The following is a 22,587-nucleotide window of genomic DNA, read 5'->3' as shown; positions in this document are numbered from 1 at the left end:
GGCACACCTTTTGGAAGGCCTACATTTAGAGTCCATCTTAATAGAGCACTTTGACAGATGAGTTTTGGCTCATGCTTACTACTGTAACTAAAAAGGTCCCATCCCATATTAAAAATGCTAAAGGCCGTACTAAAAGGACACAGCAGGCTAGGTAGATCAGTCAGTAGTGTGTGTGTGTGTGTGTGCCCTCTCTCTAAAGGAATGGTTAGTCATAATTTCTTTCCATGTGAGGACATGAAGTAAAATGTGTTGTGAAAGGGAGTCGCCCAACAAGTTCTGAGGGTGAGGCTGTGGGTGAGGAGGGCGTGGCCGCAGTGTGTACTGACCTGTCCCTATTCATAAAATAACATTCACTAAATCCCTTTAAGAATATAATTGCTTTTTCCGACACTCAGTACTTAGTAAGGACAAAAAAGAACACCTGGATACAGTCAAGGGATTTACTTCACCTTTTGAAAGGCCTTTGCAGATCATTGCTTTCCCGAAGTTCTGATGTTATCATACATGACATCTGTGTGCCAGCCCATAATTAACGTTCACGTTATTTATTTAGCAGACGCCTTGATCCAAAGCGACGTACAAATAGTGCATACAGCAGAACGTCTATGCCCTGCCTCATGGCCCCCTGATGGCTAACACAAATACCCTCCAACAGTCTTTATCATTATGTAACTTCATAATCCTGTTGTGAGTCCTAGAGGGGTGGGGCAGGGCTGACAGGCCAGGGGACCACGCTAATCAGCGGCAGGACGAACCACGACAGACATTTCATCTCCACGCCCGTCTCTAAACGGAACCAGAGTGCTCAGAGGTCACGGCCAACATGTCCTGTATACAAACATGACTCAGTAGGGTAAGGGTTGGGGCTAGGGCTAGTAGGATTGGGGTTGTGGTTGGGGCTAGTATGATACAAACTCCAGAGAAACTGAGTAGAAAATACTCAGTTTATACTACTTGTTTACTTCTCTGATACTATTTCTTACTCTAGAATCAGTTTCACCCTTGATGAGAGCCCACTGAGCAACTGAACTCAACTTAAGACACACTGGCATGACTGTTCAGCACCCAAATGAACTCTTTCAAAAGACCGTTTAGCCAATCAAGGGCCAGTCAACCAGTAGCCCCACCCCCCCCCTCCCAGAGATCCGATAGGTGACTGTGACTGACAGGCGGTACAGCGTACTGTCAAAAGTGGCACCAGCAAGCCACTGCCAGACCTGCATTACATAGTGGCCACAGTGTTTGGGTAAAAAAGCTCATGTGCTCTTCGGAAGGGTAGAAAACAACTTGGAATGTTCCAGAACGTCTACTGGCAATCTAGTTGACACAATCAACAAATGGCATGCGACAGGAGAAAATGCTAAAAACGCTTCAGGAGTTTAAAATAAGCACAGGCGGTATCCACAGCTGTGCTTGATTTAGTGTTTGATATGTGAAAGTCATTTTTACAGTGGGGATTAAAAGGATGCTAGAAAATAAATTAATAAACTACTACAATTAAATAAATTAAAATGTAATAACTTTTGTTAGTATTCTCTATTCTATTAATTAACCATGCCTAATTGCACAAAGTATTTTACAGCCTATCTTATCCCTGTTAATTTATTGTAAGCATACCGTCAAAGACTGAGGTAAAAGTGGTTTGATTAAAGGAAGGTGTGGGTGAAGGAAGAGCAGCTTTTGCAGGCACACAAGCAGAGTCCTGCCAAGTCAGATGTCTTCAAATGAGATTGAGACTCAAAAGGGGGGTGGGTAGAGGACTATTAGAACAGATCAACGCCCAAGGAAACAAAACAAGACCAAAATAACAAATGTAATTTGTCAGAGTAGGCTAATGCTCCATTTTGTGCTAAAGTGAACACAGTCATCGTGAGTGTACAGCCAACAAGCCCATACTTAAGGCAGAACTCACGCTGCAGTAAGAAAATCTGGCGTTTACCAACTTCCAGACATTTTGCACTGTACAGTACGTGATGTAACTGAGGTCTGCAGGAGCCGACGGCTTAATCAACCAGATGTTCAAACAGCCCAGGGCACTTTCAACCTGATTAACCTCACCCTGACTCGATAGGAAGACAAAATATTTTTGTGACGTCCCACAGGTTTGTTTTGTTCTGAGGGAACAAAATCTCATCGCAATATGAAACGGTATCTAAAGCCAGGCAATGAGGTGAAGGGAGCTTTGACATTAAATCGGTGCCGTTAAGATCGCAAACCAAGAGTACATTCATCAATACAAATCGCTCTAGAATTTGCACTTATAGCGATTTATGTTGTTTAATTGTAACTTGTTTAACTACATGCTCTTATTGTTCTTCCCTTTGGCACTTATTTTGGTTGTTCAATGTGTGCTTCATGTTTTGGCTACTCGCAATGTTTTGGGGCTATCTTGTTGTTATTATCAGTGACCTATGCACTTTGTAAAGCTCTCTCTTGGATGTCGCTTTGGATAAAAGCATCTGCTAAATGAATACGTGTAATTGTAAATGTAAGATTATGGTCTATAGAATTACAGGACTATAGAACACGTTTACAATTCAGCATTCTGGAATGTTTCATCTTCCTGAAAGGGAGTCTTGTGTCCTGTCAGACTGATCCTGTTTCTGTTCTCACTGGGCTACAGTTTCTCTCACACCACACAAGACAATGACTGTTGGTGAAAATGCATCTGCGAGCTGTGTTCTTCACATGACATCACTGCTGGAGACGCGGTCACACTTCCTATTGTGGTCTCAGATGGCAGCTGAGAAGGGAAAACAAATACATAAAAAGATATGCTATATATATTTTTCAAACCTTTAGAAACTTTATTTTTCATGGAGAGAGACAAAGACCGAGAGAAGGGGAACTCTGCAGAAGTGCCTGTAGGAATATTGAGGTATACTTTGTACGTGCTCTGCCAAAAAGTACCACGATTACACGCACGGCTAATGAAATCACTCCTCCTCAACCTCGCACAGTGTGCCTTTCCCTGAGAGGAGGGTAAATTCCACATGAAAAGCACAGTTTCTGTTGGAGGGGAGACTCCCAGAGGAGTTGTGGTGGCCACTGCCCTTAGCTGTGTGCTGCTACTGTTGTGCAGCTCGCCTGTGAGGCCTGCAGGACCCCAGGCCTGTTGGTTATACTAACACAGACGAGTAGAGGAATGACACATTTGTTTTTTCCACCATCTCCCTCTCGCCCTCTCTCACTCTCTCTCTCTCAAACACTCTCCTTCAACAAGCTCACGTATTCATTTACATTTAGCAGACGCTCTTATCCGGAGCGACTTACAGTAAGTACAGAGACAAGTAGGGTGAAGTGCCTTGCCCAAGGACACAACGTAATTTGGCACGGCCGGGAATCGAAACAGCAACATTCTGATTAATAGCCCGATTCCCTAACCACTCAGCCCCTCAGGATTCCCCTGACACACACACACACACACACACACACACACACACACACACACACACACACACACACACACACACACACACAGCTGTAGGGGATCGTCAGTTACGGTGGCCTTGTCCTCCAGCCAAACGACCAGTCAGAATCAATAAAAGGCACCGACACCAATATCCACATTAATAATGAAGTGAAATCAGTGGAAGACCTCAAATGAATACACATCTAGGTTGTTATCGATGCAACATACGACCACAGACGGAACTGGACTAACAGAATTATGAGGTTCAGTAGAGATAATCAAAGGGTTTTGATCTGGAATCCCATCCATCAATTGGGGGTGGCTAGCGTGGGTATGGTGCTAATGATGACCTCAGGATACTATAGGCTACATCTGTCCAATAATGTGTGTCTCCCGGCACCCTCTGTGCCTTTTAAATAATGCATTTTGGGGACAAGGTCAGCCAAAGTTCCTGTCTGCCATTGGGTGGCCAGTGGCAAAACTGAGAGAGGATTCCAAAAAACAGAGCAGACCAGTAAGACAGCCTCCTTGAGCACTCGAAACTCGTCGAGGGAAGCCAATTTCAGGCACACACACACACACACACATTGCAGAGAAGTTACATAAGCAGGCTAAATCTAGACCAAGTTCTCTGCAGTAACGGCTGCTCCATCTTCCCTGCAGCTTCCCAACACCAGTCAGTCAGACAGACAGTCAGCCAACGCCCTGGATGGAACATTTCTAAGGCAGCCTTAGTTGCCCCTTCATCCTCACATCACCCCTTGCCCCGCCCCGCCCCCGGTCTCGCTGGTACAAAACTGCTGAGATTGCTCTGGCATCTTCTACAGTGCGTCTGGGCTTTCATGCTGAGGTGCCACCCACAGACGCTCGTGCACACACACACACACACCTCATCAAATATTTAAGATCCAAGAAGCCAGGTTTTACGTTTTTATTTTCAAGTGTAACGATGCATTATTTATGAGTGTAGGACGAGGCAGGAGAATTGTAATCCAAATATATGCATTTAAAGCCCAGTACCATTACTGTGACTGGGTGAAGAGTTTTGTGAACGTTAAACTGTTGTTTTACATTGAAACAAGTAGCTGATGCTTTACTCCAACATGCAAATAGCGCATTTAGTGGCCAAAGTGCAGTCGATAATTAAGAACAAGAAGTCCACTGTAAACAGTATTTCAGTGGTTACTGTCATGGGAACGGTTTGATGGTATGCTGTTGTCATGTAAATTTTTTTTTTTTAAATCTATATTCAATGAGTATACCAAAATGCCAGATGTAGCCACCTTTCTGTAAGGGAATACCCCTAATAGGATACCTGCTCGTTGTGTAATCTCACCATAATCCCAAACAAGGGACCGAACTGGGTTAAACCAGTTTGTATGGTATCGAGAAGGCTCTGACAGTTAAAAGGATTGGTCAGTGTGACAAATCATTCAGTGATCCAAACCTTAAAGGGGCTGCCTACAAAAACTTATAAATTCTGCACTTTGATTAGATCCACAAAAAAAATATATAATAAAATGTACTGCAGTGTTGAGATGCATTGAGCTAGCAACAATTAAATTGATACTTATACACATGACTTATACACATGTGGTTCTGCATATTGAGACAATGACATTTACTGGACTGGTTAAACAAGGAAACAGGGTGTCATTGAGCCCTCCAGTCCGTAGTGTCTCCAGCAGTCACTAAGTGAGGACCCTGAGAGGGGAAGTGGGTCATGATGCAGGCGAGCGATTAGAGAGGAAGACCTAGCTGGCTGATGACTGGCTGGACAGGAGATCGAGATGGACTGACAGAACTAACAAACTCTGGGAGTACAGAAACAGACTGTGTGTGTTGTGTGTGTGTGTGTGTGTGGGGGGGCACGGGGTAATTAGTGTGTGTAAAACATACTGTATCTAATACGATACAATATAATATAAACATCGTATACTGTAAATTATAGCAAATGAGATCAGCAGCTTTAAATCATGGACCAGAAGCTATTGCAGACATGAGACATCCGCCAACACTGGTTGGGTCATGAGACCAGGCCTGTCATGAACACTCAGCTACGATCAGCTGAACTTGAACTTTCAAGACCGAGATCGCCAGGTCTCGGGCAGAGACAATCACATGATCTGAGAAACGCACCAAAAGAGGTGTTTTGGATGGTTAACACCTAAACAATGAAATTGAGTCTCCACTGCACACTGAAACAAGTCATCTTGAACTGGCTTAACACTCTGGAATGTTCATGTGATCATGTGATCTGGAAGACCAGCAGAAGGAGAGATGATGAGTGCAAACAAGCTATGAAAACTGAGCTGTCCAACTGGGCTGTTGACAGTGCATACACACACACACACACACAAGCGCGCGCACAGACACACAAAAGTACACACACGCCCTGTATAATTACTGTATGTGCAGACAGAGAAACCGTGAGAGAGTTGTGTCCTTTCTCATGATGGGCCGATCGGGAACAAAGACTACACACGTGTCTCGCCCCATATTTATTTTGATGCTGCAGTTGGCGTTGTTTACCAAGAGCGTGACTGCCTACAGCTGTAAGGGGTGTGTGTGTGTGTTTTGTTTGAATGCATTTTCATCAGTCCTGTGTCGAAAGTAATTAAGACTCTATAAAAAAGGTGCTTCACGTGTTTAAGGCAGAAAGAAGTGTGTGTGTGTGTGTGTGTGTGTGTGTGTCGGGTCGAAGTAGTGTCTATGTGGGTCTCCTGTCACTCCCCCCATCAGTGCAGGCCAAGCTGGTTGCCAAGCCTTCTCCTATTTACACAGACGTCAGCGGCTGTGGCCGGTATGGAGTCGTTCTCAACCATCTGGGAGTGACACATTGGCTTGTTATCAAGGCTGGAAGGAACCGAGTTAACAGCCTTTCATGAATTCATTCTGAGGAGCTCATGTTTTGAGTTCATGTTGGATTCATCTTTCAGGTGGTACGTTTAGTACATCGGAAACATTGAAAGGCTCGGTGGAAACTTGTTTTGTACCGGTCTGTTAGTTAAAGACTAGTTGTTAGCTTAGCATTGCATCATAGCTGTCATGCTAATGTTTTGATGTCTGAAAGGCTACGAAGATTTTCCAATGTGGTCACTGGGTGGGTACAGTTATAGAAGAAAGCAAAACATTATTTCCTTCCAGAGACTGAAGAGAATCTCAGTCGTCATCCACCACTGAAAGTGTCACCGGTTTTGGTGACTATCAGTCCATATTAAACGGCAACTGCAAAGTTCAGAAGAATCTATGACCGGAGCTAGGTATGGTTGATCAAAGCCATGTGACTAAACCATGGTGAAAACTGGGGGTGTGCAGCTACATCGCCTCCCTGGATAGATACACACCCAAACTAAGTCATCCATGACCTTTTGAAAACACTGAAATGTGATGAGTCACACCTGTGGAGAAGCCTCAGTTGAGAGAAAGACAGTATATTTAACTCACCTCTTCTGACGTGCCTGCAGATCTGTATTTATCTGTGAAGAGAAGGGAAAACATTTTTTTATTCAAACCCATCTCCATCTCCTCCCCCCCCCCAGAAACATCCCGACTCAGGTTTCTTTGTGTTGTATTTGTCATGCTGTAGGTGAGGGGGCTGGGGGTAGGCAACACTCCAGTTTGCTGCATGTGTAGATTCAGATGAATACACTCATAAAAAGGTTAAATTACTGACTACACAGAACACAAACAGTCTCTCCCCAGTGAGAGTCGAGGGGTGTTCACCGCAGACAGTTACACAGCATCAAATATTAAAACCACACAAGGTCACCAGAGAGAGACTATGCCAGGCTGCACAAGGCACAAGATGCCCTTTTTCCTTGTCAAAACACAGACCGAAACCCCAACTCAAAGTATACAGTCAAAATGTTCAATTCAGTTCCCATGTTCTTGGTTAATTCAATTGCTCGGAGACGTTTTGGGTGAAAATGCGATGAATATGAAAGAGTTTCATTTACCAGTGTGCCAAGACCACTGAGAAGGAGACAGATTATAGTCTGTGTGTATATGAGTTGACAGGGGGGGGGGGGGGGGAGATCCTGTGTGCTCACTCATATTAGAGGATTTCTGCCTACATTCACCCACCCTCCTCCCCCCTCCCAGCCTACACGAGACTTGTTTCCATGGGAACCCTTTTCTCATGGTGTGACACTGCCAAAAGGGCTCATGCACCGGTCAAAAACAGAGACCCAAAATAAAACTGACAAACTTACACCACGTCCATATCAATGAATTTATCAATAGCGGACAAGGCCTTCAATCGTTTTGGACAATGCATCTAATCTAGAACAATTCATCAATTGAAATGCATTTATCCCATTAAATGATTATAGTCATATCTAGCCTAACCGATGATTCTATCTAACATAAACAATTGTGTACGTAAGGAGGTCAACATGACAGAAGTCGGATCTCAGATCATTGAAATAACATGATGATCCCAATTCCTTTCTTTGATACGACATAGAACAGTCATTCTTCTTTTGGCTGTGATTATTGAACATCTTCATTCAATATCGGCCAAAAGTCATGACAGCGCAGAGACAGAGACGAACAGACCGTTACCTCTCATTCACTGTTGAACAGAAAATTAGAAAAAGAGCAATAAACTGCTCTTTCTGCATATGAGCTGTTGGCAGGACTGATATACCCGCCTTCAGTCAGATTGCATTCCAAGAGAACCATAAAACCTATCTGAAACACATTCTATTTTAATAACGAAACTGTTTGTTCTATACTGACAAATGTTACTTTGAACGCGTGAGTCAATTCTGTATGTAGGTCAAGATGTTGTTCTCTCTCACGTCTAGAGGAACGCAGGTTGAGACGCAGCAGTTGTCAGGATCATTCAGCTCCTCTCGACCCAGGAACACAGCCGCACTTCAGGGGTCAAAGTACGCAAGACACTGAGGACTTTGAAGTCAGTCCACAGGGTCAAAACAGGCCTTTTTTCCTCGTCCCTCCAACCTTCCACAGACTGCAAACAAATCCCTGTACCAAGGCTATGATTCTCCTCCAAAAATTTAAAACACAAACAAAGTTTCCTTGGATGTGTGATTTCCGTGTCTAACTTACACGAAGAACAACTTTATTTGTTGCCCTGAGCAACACTGTCTGGCTGTAGTTTATGCCTAACTGGGTACACTCTGTATCAGCCTTTAGTCTTGTCCTGAAGATTTGCAGTCGAAAGGGGGGAAAACAGCCACTGCAATGGAGTTTTAACCATAACCTCAGAAACACAGACCTGCTTTTTCAACAGTCAGGAGAGGTTAGGACAGCAACCCTGAAGTTCCCCTTTCCACCAGATAAAGCCCAGTTGGCATATTTGAAGCTGCCGAGTGTTGCCCCTGATTATTCATTCTTCAGGCTAACATCAACCTCTTTGTCCTGGTTATACAGAACCTTGTAAAGGACAATTCGGAGGAGTCATATTTTACTTTTCCCTAGAAAGTCTCATGTTTTTAACCAGGTATTATCAGAAGCCTTGGGTAAACCGTTTAATCGAATGGTCTTCTAGATTGTTTGAACAATCTCTATTTTAAAGAACATATGTTAAGCAAATGCAACTATACCTAATCTTTTTTTTACAGAATAGCCAAGTGTTTCCCGCCCATAGACTAATGAAAACAGGAGAGGAGAGCCTTCTCTTTCCGTCTCCATAGTGAACTGCATCACTGGAGCCTGAAATGGCCCCTGACTGCGATTCTGTGGATCAGTTCAATTCTCTCTGGTCATATCAGAATGCACTAAACCCTAAATTCTCCAGGGAGACAGGCCCCAACGAGAGTCTGATTTTTGACCGGAATAGGTCATAAATAAAACAGAGATCATTGAGGTGAATGTCATCAGACTGGTCTAAGAAGAGGACCGCCTTAATGTTGCCGGAAGCCCAATCAAACAGTTAACACAACTTGCTGAACAGTATTTACATTAATTGAATTCCTGCACCGATAGTAACCTCCGAAGATACTGTGGCCGTCCGAGTTGACTGTAGGGCTGGGACATGTGCTTAATAGACTTCACGTCTTTCTCATCCGTAGCCCTAATGAGAATCAGGACAGAGAAGAACGTCCCAAAATATCTAAGCACCCTTTAAGGAGCAGCAGCAAGTTCGGCCTACGACTTTTCACTCCGCTTGCGCAGAGTGACTTGTCATTAAAATTACGTGTCTTGTTTTGCAAATCCTACCTACTGCTTTCTGGAAATCTCAAGTGAAATCTGAGTAAACTTATGGCCGATTTAAATCACGTTTTTTAAATGTAGGCCATTTGTTTTTAGATTTGACAGTCTCATTTTGCTTTGAAGGGAACATGGGACGCCTGGAAGTACCATTCTGATCTGAATCGACTAGTTCAACCAAACCAAGAGACAGAGGCTTCTGGAATGAATTGCAGACCAAAGAAAGGCTGGGATGGGTTCAGTAGTATGAGAGGACAGAAAGGTGGACCAGAGGTGGATAGAGTGAAATAATGGTGGTGAAGGGGAGGGAGGGAGGGAGGGGGGAGGCTTGGCTAATAAGTTTTCAATAGAAGGAACAGCAAATCAAAACCAATGCCTCAGGCATCGTTATTGCCTCACCTATCCCCACTCAGACATGTATGGAAGGGTAAGCTATATGCGTGTAACTGTCCTCCAAGCTAAAGCAGGCAAACCCTGAAGAACGAAATCCATCTCATTTCAAGTTACTGATAAACAGCATTGTGCCAGCACGTCATCTGATAATGTTTTGAGTTTATTGACGTTATAATTTGAGACTTAAGGAAACGTCGGCCTTCACAAACAAAACTCTTAGGCTACACTGAAATGTAAATAGGTTTTGTCAAAATATGGCAACGATTAATCCAACCAGGGAAAGTGGCCTCACAGCCCCTTTTTAATGGTATTCTACACTTCACATGGTTTTTCCTGATTATCATGGTTGACTGAATGCCACACTTCAAAAATGTGGCCTCTAACGCCCTCTTATCAGCAGACTTCATTTGAACAATAGTCTTTAAATTGGAAAATAGCGTAATAGAATCCTGCCGACTTCTAATAAAAACACGGAGCTCTAAATAACGTGTTTGTCACTGGAAATATTTCTAACTTTGTAGAAGCAAAGTCAGTCACTCGTTTCTTAAAATGAAATGCATGGTGGCCTATAATCTATACTACATGATTTCAGCTTTGCCAAATCTGTAAACAAAATCAACACATGGCTGAAAAAGCGACAACATGGCCACTGTTAAGATGCATAGTTTCGTATGCTTCATAATTATGTTGACGTGATAAATTCAAATCAACCATTCTATCCAAGTCGGGTTAATTAAAAATTGTTAACGCATAAATAATTCAATATAAAAGAACATGAGGCAATGAGTATATTTGTTTACCTGTACTGTCTAGGTGATGCAATTTCACGGTCCCATCTCGCCGAATACGAACATCCCCTGGACCTTCAATTCTTCTCACACAGTCCTCAACTGACGCACCAGTCGATTTGGAATTCCGATGTTTTTGAGCTAAAGTTTGGCAACACTGGTAACAAACAGCCCATGCTTGTTCTTCATTGATCGGCTGGCTGTATAAGGTAAGAATTTCTTCCAAAGACAGCTCCTCTGAACCATCCACACAATCCATGTTAACGTCCCCAGCGTTTAAATCAACGCCAATATCTTGGAGAAGCGTTGGTGAGATAAACATTCAATCGTCTGTCCCTAACCTTTAGGTCGTTCTCACATCATACCTACGTGAATAACCACTGTTGCCGACAGAAAATATTAGAAAAATAACGATAATATGGTATTTCTACATATAGAGCCGCTGACAAAACTGATGCATCCGTCTTCGTCACCCGTTCCCTATCCACCGATTTAGTGCAACAGCGGTTTATTGCTAACGCCAATTCGTCTCCAACGCCACGAACTTTTCTGCATGGTCTCAAAGTCTGCCCTGTTAACGCCATCTCCAAGCGAGTAACACACAATAAATAGGCCTACCAATTATTCAATCAATAGGATCGATTTTGTTCTCCCAAGAGAATATTTTTTGAGCTTAAGTTGAGGTAAATAATATAAGCTCTCTTTTCCAAGTACAAAGACAAGTTTAGTCTGTTTAGCTAACAAATAGCCTTAAACCAGAACTGTTACCCAGAAAGATAAATAGAATTTGAAAGTTGCAAGTAACCTCTAGTCTAAACAGATTTATAAATTGTGCTGAACATGTTCATTTGCATATCTAAATACTAGCCTTTATTTGGTTGTAGACCTTTTTTCACATGGTATTTTGTCAATAGACAGCTACTAAGATGGATTTCCAAATAATAAAACTCAAACAAAATATTTTTCATAAGATTTATTTTGATTCAGAAGAACTGTGTGAATGCTGACAAATCACTAGTCACAGCTGAACTGGCCCATGCATGTTGAACTGCCATTATAGGACTTTTTTTACGCAGTTTGTCACAACAAAACTCAATGCAGGTAAGTAGCTTTTGTCAACTCATGATTTAGAGCATTCAAAACATTCACTGTGTCTGTTTATTGAAGTCTGCCACTGCTTCCCTTGTGTCTCATGCAGTGAGAACGCCCCCTTCTGGCATGCTATGTGTACTGCTGTGTGTAGTGGACAAAAAAAGATATATTTTTTACAATTGTTATTCTTTATTATAACATTCTTCATTGGTGAATATACACAAACCCTTCCATTTGCTTTGTTCAGAGTCCAAAACGACCTGGTACATATCCAATCCTTGGAATATTTTTCACATAATAGGGTAGCATGGATATAAAGCTATGCCACACTGGTTGTCCTCATTCCTCGCCATTTTGACATAGCCTCTGTCCCCGAAGTATACACCCCAACTGCAGTGAAGGGAACACCATTTACTGTATTACATCTTTACTGTCTGGATCATGAAAAGACAAAAAGGAAGCCATAAAAACCTGTTCTTGACGAGCCAGTAGTCCTGTCCATCTGTAGAGCCATAACCCACAACCAAGACAGCGTGATTTACTTTTCTTTTACATGTGCGGTCATTGTAAATTCCTGTAGAGGACAGTAAAATTATATTCATCAGCATTATCACTGTGTAAACGGTACGCAAAGCAGGGTAACACTTCTTAGGCTACCTGCCTGTCGGTTTTTGCTTCATTATTGCTCATAATGTACAGTATAAAATGCATCTGTACAGCAAAAAAAACACGTCCAACTGAAAGTGACATGAAGTGGCCAGCGTAGACTTGCATCAGGAGAGAGAATTGTCACAGAGGTGAACCATCATGATAAAAGTTCAGTTGCCAACATTTTGAATCGTTACCCTGGTGATAGAAGACAAACTTTGGCCTGGAGCCGTCGATGGCGGCAGAGATGGGACCGATAACGGCCAGACCCTCCTTCAACGCCTCTTCATCTCCCATGGGTAAGAACTCATAACCAGAGCAGTTAGCGGCTCGGTGTTCTGTCTCATACTTGCACCCTCCTTCCTAAAAAAGGAAAACAAATGGAGTAAGATTCAGCTGAGGTCACAAACCTTTTAAAACACACACCTGATGACTAATAACAGCCATCTCACACCCATCTGCTAATCACAATACGCATCTGAGACCAGTCAATAGATTACCACTAATACAATCACGACCCATAGATCTGGTGTGTTCCTCTTCCTGTAGCCTACCTTCTCTAATTACATCTGATGATCACCAGATAGCTAAGCTTTTAACAAACCAATTAAAAAGCACTTTATGGCATTATATTTCTGCTTTACATACTCTCCGAAATCACTGTCCTAGTAGAAAGTCTACCTCAGACTCACCTTGCCAACGTAGGGATAGGCTGCCTCTGAAGCAATCCCTTGATTTTTTATGACATATTTAAAGGCATTGGTCATGAAGCCACCCTTGCAGCCATAGTTGCCGTACTTTCTAGAACAGTCCACCAGGTTCTGAGGGCTGAGGTTGACAAGGGTCCCAGTTGTCTTCTTCAGTTGACCTTCCAAGGCCCCTACAGCACTGAAGGCCCAACAAGACCCACAGGAACCCTGCAGAACAGGCCAAACATCCTGATCTATTCCAGCTAGACCACATTTCTACGGTTGACATTCTGTGAAACACTAGATTACTAGTAAGCATGTCCCCTCAACTAAATATGATATAGTTTGCAGATATAGTTAGCCTCAGTTCATGGGATGCCTTTATAATTTTGACAACACAACGCAGAGATTAAAGAGCCAGCTCTCTTGTTCCAGTTCCTGCCATGATACACAAGCTCTTTATTTCAGCAAATTATGGCTCCAGTTACATGGACACTAAGGGATTACAGTAGATATGTTACCCTTCATATCTGAACATGGTTATGCAAGTAACCAAATCAATAAAAATGGTCTTCAAAGCCAAAATGCTGATTTAACCACAAGCGGTGGCAGTTCATTTTTAGTTTTACCTGCAACTTCACCTCAGAGACCAGGCCCTTCTCTCTCCAGTCCAGAGATAGTGGCACAGAAATCACTGGCATCCTAGTGAAGGTTGAAGACCCCCTCTCCAGGTCAGTGGGTACGCGGATGTTAGAAAGTGTGCTGGAGATCTCCTCAAGAGTCTGCCAGAAGGACATGATTAGGCCTACATAAGACATCCATAAAAGATCATGAAGTTCCATAAAAAAAAAAAGTATTATTACTTTCTACACTTGGAAAGCCACAGTATTGTAGTAACAGTAAAGCCCATTCAGTCACTCACCAAGTCTCCCATGTGGTTCATGGCCAGGTCGTATGTGTGCATGCCCATTGACGCCTCCAGGTTATGCAGATTAATCATCTTGAGGTTCTCTTCCCATATCCGCCTGCGGCCAAACTCTTCAATCTGACAAAAAGAACGTTCACATTTGAAAGCTTCAGAATGCATCGACATCATCCATGTGCTGTAAATGCTGTACTGGAACTCACCTGATAGTCACAAAACAACATAATGACCATTTTCCTTTGGTGCAATGACACAGGTCATTCAATAAAATGAAATTATTTAATTTCCTTTTGTCAATGCATGCGATTCAGGAAACCAACAAATGCTAATTGAATTTTAGAAACTTAATTTCCCCATACCTTATGCAGGTACAATTTAGCATGTATCTTCATCCAAAGGGCCCATTGCTCATCCAAAGTGTATTCGGTGTAGGCGACTCCTGATCCCCACAAAAGGATAAATAACAGGCTTCCGAACATCTTTCTGATTGCTAGTAGTAACAATTTTCACTTCTTAGACAATGTAGCCTTGAAAAACGGTAACTGTGGTGGGGTTTTGAAAGAGTTACTTTGAAACGTACGCCGGATTGTTGCATATGTAGGTTGCATGTAACTTCGTCTGTCTATCTCCGTGCCATTAAATATCCTAATACTGTAGCATTGGTTAAACAGTATTAATATTGCGATATCTACATCAGACTAAAAGTAATAACGGCGTGAAGTCAGTCAACTATAGTAACTAAAATAATCGTCGACACAATTACTAACCAAAAGCCCAATTGTCTCTGATCATGCCATAACAAAATTATGCGCAGTTATTCACACGTGTACGTAATTAACTTTGACCGATTAACGATTGGTTAAATAGGCCATCGCGGAGCGAGTGTCACCCCCAGGATTAAGGTTAGTGAGTTTGGAAGGGTGTAGCTCATTAATTAATGGAGTTATTGGAAAGGGGTGCCTACAGCGGTTCTGCTGCGCTTGATTATAATAAGCACGGTGTTTGTGAGTGCAATTTTTGGGGGGCGGCGGCGGCGCACAGTTTGGTTTCTTTGAGAAACTGGGGTGGAGGCATTTTTTGCTTGTTTTATGATTAGTTGAGTTTGTTTCAGTAGGTCGCCTGACTGCCGCACACTCCAGAACAGTAGGTGGCGGCAACACTTCTCAATCATGATTGCAATCTGCCATTAAACTTCTAAAGAGGTTTTTGAACGTGCCTTGTTTTATGACTCAAACACCAATCATGTACTCAATTTCACAGATTCTTTCCTCAGAAAAAAATCTTTATTTTGTATTTTTTATTGAAAATACTGTGACAGCTGAAAGATTGATGTAATAAGTAGTATAATTAAGAAATCGACACATTTAGTATAGTAAATGTATTCCATTTCAGGTTTTTATCTGATCTATTTTATGAGAGGTGTAGCCTATAGTGCATGACTTGGACCTATTGTCAGAGACTGGTATGAAGACATAGAAACAAAGGGACTACCCTGCCAAGACCCTTAATGACCTAAATGACATTTGGCAAAAGATGAACTGTGCCTGCGTCACCAATCTCTTCCTGTCCACGGGGTATGGAGAGAAAAACCCATGAGTGCGGTTTCCAAGACACCAGATGGCGATTTCCTGATTCATCATTTTCTCCAGTACAAACCAACTGGGGTGTCTGAGAATATGTAATAAGCAGAGGAAGCGGAGTCTAAAGATTGGGTACAAGGTAGGTCTTTACAAATTGCAACCTGAGTAGTACATTTAAGGTCAAAGCAAGTATTTGATGCTGTCCTAAAACAGACTAACATTTTTGTTCATAAAAAGATGAGAATATAGTTTACCTGTACTATATCCAATTGTGACATTATAGGAAAGTAAGATCTGTATACTTTCAATCAGTTTTGATGGTAGAATATAACTTTAACTATTAGATAGTTAGAAGGTAAAATATAACTAACTATCCAAAAGTTTAAGGTCAAACCAAGTTCTGGGTTGCAGGTTGAACTTGTTTATAAAAGTAAAGGATGAATCCAAATGCATTAATCAAACCATGGTAAGTGCAATGTTGAGCTTTGACAACCAGACTCTTGACCCTAACCCTAAGTCACGGATGAAGATTGGAAACCAAGTATGCACTGAAAACTCAAACCAACAACTTAATGGTTTACATAAAAAATGGGTTACAAACAAGAGTAGACAATGTTCTCTATATGAAGACTTGAGCTGTTTGTTTGTTTTCCTCATCTTTTCATTACATCACGGATGTTTCAGCGATAAATCGACAAAATAGGGAAGTAATCCCTCCGACAATCAGCAGTGTTATGAAAGGATTTGTTAGCCTAAGAACAGGACTCTGACCATTCGCAGCTTAAGCATCAAATCCTAAGAGGCTGAACAAATAAAAGATTATCTAAATGTGTTTACATTCCCTTTACATTCATTTTGATCTCCAGATATTATATTCTATGTAAAATTAGGTCGACAGACAATAGTAAACAATAGAAGTTACAAACTTAAGATAAATCTCTGAAGCAGACTACGATCATGGTTTGTAGAATACAAAATAGGATTTATGTGTAGTGTCAACAAATACGATTATTTTCAAAAAATTACATAAGATGCCTCATTTCATCTTCTGCTATTATTTACATTCAAATGTCCTTTTACGACCTCTGGTTCTCAATACAGATTCCCCTTTTTATAACCAACTGCCATTTCCCTTCAGAGTGTAGGGGAGGAGAATTTGGTCACTGACTTTAATAATTTATGGTCCCTTCAGTAGCTTGTTAAGTCTTCTGTTGAGAATGATGTAAATGATCATAGTATTTCATCAGGGGGCTCTTTTTTAAAATATGGTCCAAAACATGTCCCCCTTTTCTTTTTGCACACTTGCAGTGGTACTTGTGACGACACCTCTGTCCTATTTTGACAAGGACTGATGTAAGCCACAAGATGTAAAGAGGGATACTTCTGAAACCATCCCTCAGTCCTTAATTCCATTCCCATCTGGTGTTATACCCAAATCTCTCCATTTGGCTGACCCCTTCCTTGCTTCCCATCATCCCTTTGGAAAATGCTTCCTGAGAAGTAAAGCATTGCGCTGGCTGAATTTCATCATTGCGTTTTATAATCCCTCAGCATGTCTCCCGTAGCACAGGAAGAGCTGCGTCTCTATTGCCACAAGGACAACAAATACAGGAACTAGGGAATACCAACATTTTTCTGTCAGCTAATGATGTTGGATATAGATGTGAGAGTTGTTTTCCAACGTCTATCGTTTGACTCAGCGTGTGTGTTAGACGTTTAACAAATGTTTTTGCGCATAAATGGAGGAGTGAAAAAGAATAATTGCAGTGCAAAGAAAAAGTGAGATGTAACTGTAGGCAAGTTTGCTTGCTGATGCATTTTCTACAGCAATGGGGGGTCTTTTGCTACATTGTTGTCAAGAATGATTCCATTATGGAAACATGTCTACCTTGTGTCTTCAAAATTCAACAAATGGTGAGTTTTTCATTCTATCGTCTGTTTTCTTTTGCTTCTCTTATCCTATCCCATGTTATCTTTTATATGCTTTATCTTGTTCTTTGTGATAAATTACCTTTTGTGCACTTATTACTAACTTCAAAAACAAAAAATATATATATGGACATAATATTATGACCCAGATTCACATTTGTAATAAACCCATAACAAAAATTGTTTATTACAAATGAAATATTTTGAAATCATTTTTGTAGTCACAGTAGCAATAATTGAGACAACAAAAATGTCAGTAAAAAATCTACTGATATGTTCAATGGACCAACAAAAAAATGACTTAAAATGCAAATTTGTTGTGCATTTGACACATTTTCACTTTTATTACACAACAGACCATGTTTTTGTCTTTAAATGCAGCATTTGTAGTCAGTCACGCGTGTATTTCAGTCATAATCCCTGACAGCCTCTGTCTACAATCCATCAAATTGCATTTGGCACCACTTCAACACTTATCACACGAAACTTGGCAAAACACTAAGTGGAACTGAAACTTTAATGGGCTTCACTCAAATATTGACATTCATTACAACACGCAAAGCATTTGATGAACCGGTGCTCCAAACGACCCCAGTACATGGTCTGTGTAACTAGCGTTAATGATAAGTGACCACGTACCATACCCATTACACCCACATCTAAGAGATCATGTTTTATTTGCTCTGGCAAAACAAGTGGCAACATAGATTTACACACGGCATTGATAGTGCCGGGCCAATCACATCTGTTTACCTAACATGGGGCATGATTGATACAGTCACTACAGAGGAGTGCCCTTGAGGCATTTTTTTAGACAACCAATATCACTTTTGTTGCTATGATTGGTTGTATCTATCCAAATGGATATTAAAAGTGAACAGAATTGAAAACAGGGGTGTCTGTCCAATCAGTACAGGTGGATATTTTGGCAGAAATGTCATCATCTGTACCTGTAACTGTTGAACCAACAAAATGATCTGCACTGTTAAATGGACTGAGCTTAAATCAAAAGTTAGGTAAATTAAAATAATTGTAAAAGTATTTTGTAATGTTCTTTAGAACTGCTATTATTGTGCTACTGCAAATAAATGAATACATAAATTCAACAAACAGCTGTTATTAATACACAAAATGTCAGAAGCTGTCAGTGAACCTAAAGTTATTATTATAATAAGGTCAATGTCAGGTACAGCAATCATAAATCCATTAGATTATCCACTACAAGTAGGCTTGTGGTCAGCGTTACGCAAGATGAAGAGAACTAAGTACTTTGAAACCAAAGTTCTAAGTACTTAGTAATTAGAATCAGAATATGATTAAATCTTTCCCTTAATATCCTGTCCTATTTTTATTCATATGCATAAATCAATGCACATTGTTTTTTTGTTTTTTTTTCTCACAATGAGCCTTTTTTTTACATATACTATTCTTCTTTTATTACAGGAAATATTCTTATTGCCAGAGAGGGGTGAACCTGCCATCGGGAGTTATCCGGTTATGATAAGATCCAGCCTCCCAGCCCAGTGGTGAATAGCTGTAATGTTCAAGAAATGATAATCTACAGTTCATCTAAATCCATTCAAGTGGCAAAATTATTGTTTAACCTAGCTAAGGAATCATTCTTTGGTGCACATCAAATGATGCCTGGGAAATCATTTTAATTTGTCATTAAAACTGAAATGAAAAATGAAAGCTTGCTGCCGACAATGACAGGCATCCCAGTTGCGCAGGCCACACATATGGGACAACAACCATCTGCAAATGGAAAGATTAAAAACCGTATGTTTAAACAAACAAGATCTAAATAGCTTTCGGCACAATGTGTTTCCATAGAAAGAAAAAAAAAACAAGGGGGCCTCATGGAAACAGGACACATTAGCACCCAAATGTAGTTAGATCATTAGCCACTGGTAATTTAATTGAGAAAAAGAAGAAGAAAAAAAACGTTTTCACCACGTGCTAATTTGTTGCTTCTCCTGTGCAGGCAGCTCACCAGATGTTGGTGGAGACCTTGGTCCAGTGGTGGCTGTGCAGGGTCATCTTTTACATTCTGGCAGCAAGTGTGGTGCTTGCTGCTGACACCTCATGGCCTTGTCCGCTGTGCTGCCGGTGCAGCTCTGAGGTGCTCGAGGTGAACTGTTCTCGGTGCCAGTTCCCCACGGTACCAGATGGACTCTCGACAGACTGCCAGCTTCTGAATCTCACCTATAACAAAATAAAAACGTTGGAACGTCAGCAGTTTTCCAGTTTAACCCAACTTTGGGACTTGGATCTGAGTGACAACATCCTGAACATGATCGAGGCGGAAGCCTTCTTGGGTTTGCAAAACCTGCTAACGTTGCGCATCGCTCGTAATCGTCTCAAGATAATCCCTGTCGGGGTGTTCTCTGGCCTGACCAGACTGAGGCTCCTGGACATCAGTCAAAATGAGATTTTGGTTTTGCTTGATTTCACGTTCCGTGACTTGGCAGCCCTGCAGAGGATTGAGGCGGGAGAAAATGACTTGGTCTACGTCTCACAGAGAGCATTTACAGGCCTGTCCAGCCTACAAGAGCTTCACCTCGACCACTGCAATCTGACCTCTGTGCCAACAGAGGCTCTGGCGCAACTAAGTGGGCTGACACGCTTGCGGTTCCGTCAGCTTGGTCTCACGACTCTGCCAAATAATTCTTTCCGATGCCTTGGGCGTCTTAGGGAACTCATCGTGTCACACTGCCCCTGGTTGGAAACCTTGGCGGAAAACAGTCTCTTTGGCTTAAACCTGACGTCTCTGACTGTCTGCCACTGTAACCTCAGCACTATGCCCTACACTCCACTGCATCACCTGGTCTACCTTCGCTATCTTGACCTTTCGTTTAATCCAATCACGTACATTCAGGGCAACCGCCTCAGAGAATTGCTACGACTGGAGGAGCTCCATCTGGTGGGCGGAGGACTGCTGCGCATCGAGCCTGGAGCCTTCCGTGGCCTGGCACGCTTTCGTTTGCTCAATGTTTCTGGAAACCTCCTAGCTACGCTGGAGGAGAAGGTTTTCCATTCCGTGGGTAACTTGGAAACCCTGCGTATCGACGGGAACCCACTGGCGTGTGACTGCCGGTTGTTATGGGTGGTGCACAGGCGCCTGTATCTGGACTTTGGTGGGCGTCCGCCAGTTTGCACCGCCCCGGTCCAGGTGCAGGGCCGGGTTTTCCGAGACTTCTCTGAAGCCGAACTCCCGGGTTTGTTCACCTGCCGTCAAGCGAGAATTTTAAACCGAAAACCTCAGCAAGTACGTGTCGACGAGGGACACACGGTCTTGTTTTACTGCAGTGCTGATGGCGACCCCAAGCCTTCGATCATTTGGCTGAGTCCACAGCGCTTACCTCTGTCGCCCACGGGGAGGGTACACGTTCTCCCCAACAACTCGCTAGAGGTTCGCTACGCCCAGGTGCAAGACAGCGGCGCATACCGCTGCGTGGCGTCCAACGCTGCAGGGAACGACAGCATCTCCGTAGGCCTTCAAGTGTGGGGATTTTCCCAGAACCACTCCAGAAGGCTTCACCCGGCCTTGTCTTCCCCTGCCGGCAACGGGTCATCTCACGCACATCAACCTTTTCCGTTTGATGCCAAAACACTGGTGATCGCGGTGACCTTGGGATTTCTGTCCTTCATTGGCTCTGTTGTTATATGTTTCGTTTTCATGTTTTTCTGGAGCCAGGGGAAAGGTCAGATCAAACACACAGCCACAATCGACTTTGTGCCACGAAGCACCATTGCAAGTCATGGTGCTGGTAGTGGAAACCGCGTGGAATCTGGCAGATTCACAATGAAACTGATTTAAGTCAAGTCAGTGTATTTCTAAAGCACATTTCAAAACACCCAATGCAGACCAGTGCTGTACAAAGTCATCTGAAAAGGCAAAACAACAAGTAAGAAAAAACACAAAAACAACACAATTACAGTTAGCACGAGTGACTCTCAACTGACTCGAAACTCAATTGTTTTTGGTGTTTACCGTACTACATAACCAATAAAGATGAAGGCTTTGTGGGATGCTGGAATCATTTTATACATGACTTTTACAATTAAAGACATTTCCAGTTATTAAACATTGTTTTCTTATATGTACATTACATATCTTGCTAAAGGCTTTGTATTACTGCTTGTAGTCTGACCCTGGTGAACATGCTTCTAAAAACTGTAAATTATCTACATTTGGGCATAATGTTTAAATCATAGGGTGCCCAGGTTACGGGGGAAAACGTAATAATTTGCTATAAATCATTCAGATGTTAATTGAATGTGTCAAATATAGTTCCATGTTCCATGTCTATGCTGTTCTCTAAACTTTGTATAATAAAAGACAAATAGCAAAAGCCATGTCGGCTGTAGCCTCTCAAATGTGTCAATCATAATTAAGAATGTCAATGAATACATTCTCATATAATTAAGGCTGTTTTAGTTTATATTTTCCTTGGTTTTAGAATTTGAATAATTTATATAATTCTATAGATCTTAGATGTTTCATACCAGACCTGTGCCAAATATTGCTTTGAAAATGTGAACCTTGTCAAAACATTGGAAGCAGTCAATTACTCACCTTTTTTTGTTAAAAGATTGGTCACTCAAAAAGTGTCCTTTGAGTACTTTAACAAAACAAAATGTAAAGATGGCTGAACACGTGCAAGTTATCTGAAAACAGAAATCTGAAAAGAAAACCTTTTTTTATATATACTGTACATTTGTGTATATATATATATATATATATATATATAATTATGTTTTGTGATGGTTTTGTGATTTATTATTGTGTTGGGTTAATTTATATGTGGAATTCAAAACACCAGATAATTGTCATTGTACATCAGCGTGAATTGAACTGTGAATGATCATTGCACTTGATGAAAAATATAATAAAAAATGTGTATCTATTAAAGAAGCAGTCCTGACTGTAATTCTGAAAACTTTCCCT

The 22,587-nt window shown here is 41.7% G+C and overlaps 3 protein-coding genes across 8 annotated transcripts in view; 1 reads left to right on the top strand and 2 right to left on the bottom strand.

The window, feature by feature from the left end:
- spire1a (spire-type actin nucleation factor 1a) overlaps positions 1 to 11,294 on the bottom strand; it is a 28,920-nt gene extending 17,626 nt beyond the window's left edge. For both annotated transcript variants that reach the window (XM_084696800.1, XM_084696801.1), the window contains exons 1-2: positions 10,786 to 11,294; positions 6,860 to 6,891 (exon numbers count right to left, since the gene is read on the bottom strand). In XM_084696800.1, coding sequence (XP_084552926.1) covers positions 6,860 to 6,891; positions 10,786 to 11,095 — 342 coding nt within the window. In that variant the 5' untranslated portion in view covers positions 11,096 to 11,294. The remainder of the gene's footprint in view (positions 1 to 6,859; positions 6,892 to 10,785) is intronic.
- Positions 11,295 to 11,757: 463 nt separating this feature from the next.
- On the bottom strand, positions 11,758 to 14,952 carry LOC146295713 (cathepsin S-like). Of its 4 annotated transcripts, none has more exons than XM_084696798.1 (8): positions 14,895 to 14,952; positions 14,487 to 14,566; positions 14,125 to 14,247; positions 13,832 to 13,984; positions 13,206 to 13,430; positions 12,711 to 12,876; positions 12,337 to 12,439; positions 12,035 to 12,255 (listed from the first exon to the last, which is right to left on the bottom strand). In XM_084696798.1, exons 1-8 carry the CDS (start codon positions 14,917 to 14,919, stop codon positions 12,156 to 12,158), a joined length of 975 nt encoding a protein of 324 aa, XP_084552924.1. In that variant the 5' UTR covers positions 14,920 to 14,952; the 3' UTR covers positions 12,035 to 12,155. The 4 variants fall into 4 exon arrangements, with proteins under 4 accessions (XP_084552925.1, XP_084552924.1, XP_084552923.1 ...); XM_084696797.1 differs by lacking the exon at positions 14,895 to 14,952 and adding an exon at positions 14,708 to 14,874; XM_084696799.1 differs by lacking the exons at positions 12,035 to 12,255; positions 14,895 to 14,952 and adding an exon at positions 11,758 to 12,006 and having other exon boundaries at positions 14,487 to 14,881.
- Positions 14,275 to 22,077, top strand: lingo4a (leucine rich repeat and Ig domain containing 4a). 2 transcript variants are annotated; one of them, XM_084696795.1, is made up of 2 exons: positions 14,275 to 14,293; positions 19,661 to 22,077. In XM_084696795.1, exons 1-2 carry the CDS (start codon positions 14,284 to 14,286, stop codon positions 21,454 to 21,456), a joined length of 1,806 nt encoding a protein of 601 aa, XP_084552921.1. In that variant the 5' UTR covers positions 14,275 to 14,283; the 3' UTR covers positions 21,457 to 22,077. The 2 variants fall into 2 exon arrangements, with proteins under 2 accessions (XP_084552921.1, XP_084552920.1); XM_084696794.1 differs by lacking the exon at positions 14,275 to 14,293 and having other exon boundaries at positions 19,627 to 22,077.
- The last annotated feature ends 510 nt before the right edge of the window (positions 22,078 to 22,587 follow it).

This window comes from Hypomesus nipponensis, chromosome 4 (assembly GCF_054491055.1).
Source record: "Hypomesus nipponensis isolate SF chromosome 4, ASM5449105v1, whole genome shotgun sequence".
Classification (NCBI taxonomy): Eukaryota; Metazoa; Chordata; class Actinopteri; order Osmeriformes; family Osmeridae; genus Hypomesus; species Hypomesus nipponensis.
This window is presented reverse-complemented; position numbering and strand designations above follow the sequence as displayed.